This window comes from Octodon degus, unplaced genomic scaffold (assembly GCF_000260255.1).
Source record: "Octodon degus isolate 3935 unplaced genomic scaffold, OctDeg1.0 scaffold00006, whole genome shotgun sequence".
In the NCBI taxonomy this organism is placed as follows: Eukaryota; Metazoa; Chordata; class Mammalia; order Rodentia; family Octodontidae; genus Octodon; species Octodon degus.
In genome coordinates this window covers 11,852,076-11,858,974 of record NW_004524582.1, presented here as the reverse complement: position 1 = coordinate 11,858,974, position 6,899 = coordinate 11,852,076, and the positions used below count along the sequence as shown (strand labels likewise).

Below are 6,899 nucleotides of genomic sequence, written 5' to 3'. Positions count from 1 at the left end.
GTGGAGCCCCTGCAGGCCTCATACCTGTGGCAATTCTCCTGCCCCATCCTCCAGTGGAGTGCTGGGATCATAGGCGTGTACCACCATGCCCAGCAATTTATTTGCAAATCTATACACAAGCACATACATGTGTGAAGTGCACATAGCGGGTGTGCATGTTTGCAGGGGGAGGTGTGCACTCGTGTGTGTGCCTCTCAAGTGGTATTATGACCTCTACCCTGTAGTGATCTTCGGAGTGCAGCTGACTTCAAGACACCACGGAAGTGTAAATAGAGAGGGAAGCAAAATTATTCCTGGAGCTGGCAATCTCCTCTGCAAACAGCTCCACTCCCTGAGTGGATGGTAATTGGACACGGCAGGGTTAACCTCCCAAGGAATTAGGCTTTTGCTTCCCCTAATTCAATGGCATTTATGCCTATTCAATTTCAAGGAGCCCCACTGCTCGGTACCAGGGCTGCTCATGGTTATAATTTTAGCCTTCAAACAAAATCAACCCGAATCCTATTGACTGCAAGGTGAATGCAGCTTTGGAATTTTGCTATCCGCATCGTGGCAAGTTTCCGCTGTGTTGTAACTCAAAAATGACTAATCGCTGCGATGTTGGGGGCCCCTCCCTGCCCGCCCCACTCCCACCCTGGGCTTGCTAGAAAGAGGCTGGCCATCTCCTCGCAGACTTCTTGAGAGCTGCTTCCCCGGCAGCGCGCGAGCTTTACCTTGGAAGCTGCTTTCTTCATCAGCTCTAAGGCAAGCCGTCTGTTCTTTTTCACTCCTTGACCCTAAACATGGATAAACAGCAGCAATTAAGAGGAAGACAAGCCTGGAATACACTCACAAGCATCACACAGGCACGTCGCTGTTCCAAATACAACACAAACGTGCCTCAAACTCTAATTCAAAGCTGAATCTTCACCGTGTCTGTGCAGGGCATGGCTTCATCACTCCACCCCGGCAGCGCTGGCAGCATGTCGCTGGCATTCAGGGGTCAAAGGCAACAAGCCTCACTGCCCAGCTTAGCGTCCACACCAAGTCCCCACTGGCTACTGTGGGAATCACGTGCCCGTCACTCCACAGGTGCCATCAGCAGAAGCCAAGAGCCAGGTTAAGTGGGTTTGGTCATCCTGAATGCTTCCCTCTGGGGATTATCTCATTGGCCAGTTTATCTGACTTGGACAGTCAAGAGCGGTTAGGTTGTCACTCATGGCCTCCCGGACCTGGCTTTAGTCCCTGGGGTATAGGTCTGTGGCCTCAGGACCAGCTTGAGAATCTGTTATGAGGGAGATAGGACCCCCCAAATCAGCTGCCTCTGAGGCAAATGAGAGAAACTAGAGAGGTTCTTCCAGCACAATCCAGACTTTCCAGAAGAGGCAGTGTGCACCCAATGTGAAGAAGCAGGTGGCTTTGGGTGCAAGTTACAGAGAGGAATTTTGTGGGCCTCACTGAGGTATCTGAAGAAATGGAGGGCCCGAGGGTGGGGTGAGCAGGGTCTCTGGGGCACCTCTTGACAGGGATCTCTCAGGGCAGGTGGCAGACACGGGGAGCCAGCAGAAAACAATGCTGCTTCAAATTCACCCTGATGATTGGCTTGGGCCCCTCTCCAAGTGCCTCAGTGAAGGTTGCCCTCTGCCACGTGCCGCTCTGCCTTGGAGCCAGCTGAGTATGGACTGAAACCTCCAGTAACTGTGAGCTAAATAAACCTTTCCCTTCTTCATTTTGGGTGTCGGGTATTTGTCCCAGCAATGAGAGAAGAGTAACTGAGACACACATCAAGTCCTGGTACATCGTGAGTGCTCAGTACCTACCACTGAATGCACAGATGGACGACTGTGGTGATGGCCAAGGCCGGAGCTCCATCCTCCGGGGGATGTACCCACCTGACGGCCTTGGACAAGCCACAGTGACCATCCTGGCACCAGCTGTGCAGTGAGTGGTGTCCTCTCCAGCACAGTCACATGCGTGCACTTTACACTGGGAAACTCATTTTCCACATGGTGTTCTTTCCGTGAAGAGACCTCCTAGCCAGAGGGGACAATCTTGCCCAAAATGTGACAAAGGACTTCCTTCATTCCACCCAGAGGTAATGCAGTCAGAATGCAGGAAAGCAAAGAGCTCTTTTGGATTTGGGAAATCAGGCCCCAAGAAAACAGGTCACCAGCACAGTCCTTTATCTTTGCCTTTGCCTCTTTCAGACTGTGAGCTCCTGGCGACCAAAGGGGCTCACTTGGGGTTTTATCTTCTGCGCTCTTTGCCCAGTGTCCAGCTTCAACCATGGTGGCCACGTGCCTCTGCTCTGTGCCACTTCTACCCTCAGTCTTTCCTCCGGTGCATGAGCCCCCTGAAGCCCGGGATGGGCTCATGCATCCATATGTCCCTCCACCTAGCAGAGTCTGGCATTTTGTCAGCTTTGAATAGATGCTTATTGAATAAATACACGGATGCATTGGAACATGGCAGAGAGTCAAACAATTTCTATGTTGATTTGATGCCTGGAAAGAGATGGTCTGGGCTCTCAATTTGGAAACCATAACAACCAATAGGTTTTCAGGCTTTGATGGGGTTTAGAGGGCAGGAATGTAGCAAAGTCACGGCTGTTAATCAGCGAGTGGCCACAGCTGCGGTGCTGGAGACGCGCCTGGCCAACTGAACAGACACACGTGCTTTGAGGACACTCACTTCTAGGGACAGCTGCATTCTTTGGGCATGGACATAAGGTCCAAGGGTTTACCTAGCAAAGCCAAAGCTCTTTACTTCTCCAAGGCTGGTGAATTTATGCCTGTGTTTGGGGCTAAAGAGACAGATTGTGCCGTCAGCCTACCTGAATCCTTCTCTCTTCTGAAATGTAGCAGCCGAGCAACCTTGTGGGCCAAAACCTTTCTGTGCCTCTGTTTCCGTATCAGCAGTGACTGTAGTACACTAAATAGTTTTCCACCTGGTAATCTGGCCATGAGGATTAAATGTGTTAATCCGCATAATACAGTGCTCAACCAATTAGTGTGAATGGTGTTCCGTACAAGGCACACTTTATAGTTCTCGAAGCATTTGTTATATCGTCTCATTCCAATTATGGTTGTGACTGTCATCCGAGGGACCAGATGATTGTGAGGACATCTATGCTGGTGGCTGAAGTGACCCTGACCTTGGGCTCTTCCCAGCTCTCTTCCTCCTCATTCTTCCACGGGCTCCAAACTGAGATCTTGGCTTCTACTGGCAGCACTGCTGGGATCAGCCCCAACACGCTTTTGTTAAGCGGCAACTCGGTGAGGACTCCAATGGCAAACACACAAATTCTATGATCCCAGTGGCGCTGCACCAGCCCCCCAAATATGGGGCTGTCTCTCAGAATGCCACAGTACTTGCAAAAGCACAGAAAACCAGGTGCCAATGCAAGAATAACAATGGAAAATGCAACCCAGAGAAGAGTTTCTTTCTGCCTACTTTCTTTCTAGCGTTGCCCTCCATCAAGAGGGACAGAAGCATGCACTTCACAGACAGACTTTCCCCTTGCCCGTGTGTGCAGGAAAAGGCTACGATGGTCTATTAGCAGAGCCGAGCAATTTCAGCACCAAGCAAGCGATCCTCACCTTGAACAACACGATGGCGTAGTCATATATGAGGGCGGGGTCCTCGGTCTCCAGGGCGCCCTTGGCATACCACTCAATGGCAGCTTCGGGGTTCTTGGCCACACCCTGCTGACCCCAGAACAACATCTGGGCCAGTCGTTGCTAAAAGACAACAGCAATTGGGAACAGTGACCTTCCTGTGTGGTGCTTAATATAAGAATTTAAAAAGTGAGTGCACAAACCCACGGTAAGACATTTAATGTTGAGAACCAAGAATTACACAGCCAGACTCTACCTTCCAATGGAGGGGCCAGAGGCTGAAGGTGGATTTATATAAATCCAGGACCTCAATACAAGTGGTGCATGCGCTTGTGTGTGTACCTGTGTGCGTGTGTGTATGTGTGTGTGTGTGTGTTTCATGAGTGCATTTGTAGGGGTGGGTGTGTGTGTGTGCGCATGCGTGCATGCATGTCTACTGCACCCAGGGCCAAAGCTGCATGGAACCTGGTAGGACCTGGCCAATGATCACAGAGCTGGATAGAATCCAGTCTACAATTCAAACTCTCTGCTCTTGGCAAACACCTGCTTGATTTCTGGAGTGTTTTCAGGGGAGGGGCTGGGGGCAGTGATCAGCACGGAGGTCTCTACGCATCTGAGTCATTAGCATCACAGCAACAACATCCCACCCATCATTTGTCTTCCTGTCCAGATCCACCATCAGGCTTGGACAGCTCGGAGCTGTCAGGAGGCAGGAAGCTCAAGACGTCATCTGTCTTAGCTGTCTCTGTGGGCCTACCCAGCAGAGCTCAGTATGAGTTCAGAGAAGCTTCTCTACAGAGGTTGCACAGGGAAGCAAGGGAGAGAGGTGGGGAGGCCAGGCTTGCATCTCGGAAGGATAACACAAGCTGGGGGGCATCCAGTCCCGCAGAAACTGCAGGCTGGGGTGCGATAACCAAGAATGGGCCAGGGCAAGCTGTGCTTCTGCTTCTTCTGTCATACCCTTTTCTTCCTTTATTTGTCACCAAATATATGTATCGCTCAGCAAAGGATCTACTAAAATGCTAGGAAGGTCTCTGCGGAAGGCCTGCAGGCCAGTCCTGCAGCTCTCCCAATGGGTTGTTTTGTCAAAGCCTCTGCTGCTTTTCCTCTTTTCTTTTTCTGTCTCGGCTCTTCTGCCTGCTCAGTGTCTCCAAGGCTCCTCCTGACCCTGTCACACTCCCTGGAGTGCTCAGAAAACCTCCCCCCCCCTATTTTGGGGAGGAGGCTCCCTCCCTGCGTAATCAGCTTCCACAGTTCTCCACCAAGGGCTTCTCTGCAGTGAAATCAAAGCAGGAAATCAAACAGAGGATGCTTCCTCAGCCTCTGCCCTTTTCTGTGCCTTCAAAAGTCCACTCAGACGAAAAGAGATGTTCAAGCACAAGGTCAGTGCTTCTGCCTGACACCCCATGAATAAATGATTTTCTATTGTTCTCCCAGATGATTACGTGGCCTTCTTCTCAATGCCCACGTATTTTCTCCTGCACCCAAGATACTTCCTGTTTCCTATCTGATGCCTGCACTGAAATAGCTGCAAGTCTTTAGGGCTGATCACAAACTGGGTAGTGTCCTGTCCTTCTTGGCGGGTGACAGCTCTGTAGTCTGGCTCACTTGAAGTCACGGGCGGCCATGTGACTCGCTCTGGCCAGTAAATATCCTTAGTGATTTATACCACCTCTGAGCAGAAATGTCAGAGCCACCTGTGAGCTGCTCCAGGGTGCCATGTTGCTAAGGACTGGAGGGACAGGTGGGAAGGCCACGGACAGGCTGGACTTGGAGAGGCAGAGTCGCTGCCAGCCCCTGCCAGCCATGTGTGTGAGCCAGACCAGCAGCGTCATGAGCCTCTGGAGGTTGGGAGGGCTCATTGCTGTGACTCCATCAAGGCTGACAGGATCTGCCAGACAGCGGATGCATTTTTTACCTGAGCAGCCGCGTTGCCTCGGATAGCTTCGTGCTTCAACCACATAAAGACGTCTCCGTCTTCTTTGGTTTGCACCTTGAGTATTTCATCATCTTTTAATCTAATGGTTTCAACATACGCCTGAAAGGGAAGCGAAGAAAGAATAAGGGAGGAAGGTCTGGAAGGAGGGATGGAGGGAGGAATGGAGGTAGAAGGAAAGAAACTATCCCAGTGCTACAGGCGTGCAAAAGACCCTGCATTATTTTTAAACCAGCAATTGCTCAAGCAGAAGCTGTGTGAATAATTGAAGTATGAGCCATGGCTCAGGATCAAATTCTTTTTCAATGGAGGTAGAGCTCACGTGTCCATACGGGTGTTTGTTCCTATCAAAGGGCCTGCTTTCAAAGGCCAGATCTTTTCCCATTTTCACCTCTACTTCTGGCCTGCTTGGAGGTCCACCTGGTGCTGGCAAATTCACACACATTGCCTCACTAAAGGATAAATCAATATTTCCTAAGAATGACCTTATTTTTTTATCCCGCAGTATTACTATTCTGCATGACTAACCCTTTTTATTTCACAGGCTCAACTTCAAATATCTTTCAGCTGTTTCCAAAACATCTTAAATCCACCCTGAGTAGCAGAGGGCATGCTAACTCTGAGAATTGAAGAGTATTTCAGAGGCTCTGAAGAGGAGCCGAGAGAGAAGTTCAGAGCATTTTGGATCTGTGCAGAGTCTCCCAGGTAGCTGGCTCCTTTGAAGAAAACAAGATTCCCTTTGGTGCGTGCACTGCGGCTGCTCATTAGAAGCCCGGCCCTGGGGTTTCTCAGGCTCCCCCTACACGTGACAGTCTGCGTGACACTGGCGTGCAGGACCTGAGGAAGGCTTCCCATTCCTGTGCTTGCTGTGGCTAATGGTGAGAAGCTGGAGGGACCCACGTGACAAGGAGGCCTGATTTGCCCCCAACAGTCTTCATTGGTCAAGAAGAGCACTTGGTGTCAAAAACTCTAGCCTGCAGCCCCGTTCCTTAGAATATCACCCAGCTGCCCACAGCATTGGTCCTAGTAGAGCCAGGGGTGCCTCGGGGGCACTCAGGGCTGGTTGGACTTGAGGGTCATGCTATGGTCAGAACCCAGCAGAAGTCCATTTTTGCAAGACCTCTAACCTTGGGGGTCCACTAAGCTAACAGCAATAATTCAAGTAATAATGGCCACTGCCAGGTGGGACATGGTGACACACATCTGCGTTCCAGCTACTCTCAAGAAGGAGTGGGGAGAGCGGCCTATGTGAGGTCAGCCTTGGCAACTCAGTGAGACCCCACCTCAAAAGAAAATAGAGCCTAGGGGTATAGCCTGATACTCCCTGGGTTCAATTCTCAGTACTGGCTACAAAAAACTAAAAGGCA

The 6,899-nt window shown here is 50.7% G+C and overlaps 1 protein-coding gene across 1 annotated transcript in view; it reads right to left on the bottom strand.

Moving 5' to 3' along the window:
- Sel1l3 (SEL1L family member 3) overlaps positions 1-6,899 on the bottom strand; it is a 106,404-nt gene that overhangs the window by 31,694 nt on the left and 67,811 nt on the right. Inside the window, exons 12-14 of the mRNA XM_012516619.2 lie at positions 5,515-5,634; positions 3,579-3,719; positions 714-776 (exon numbers count right to left, since the gene is read on the bottom strand). Coding sequence (XP_012372073.1) covers positions 714-776; positions 3,579-3,719; positions 5,515-5,634 — 324 coding nt within the window. The remainder of the gene's footprint in view (positions 1-713; positions 777-3,578; positions 3,720-5,514; positions 5,635-6,899) is intronic.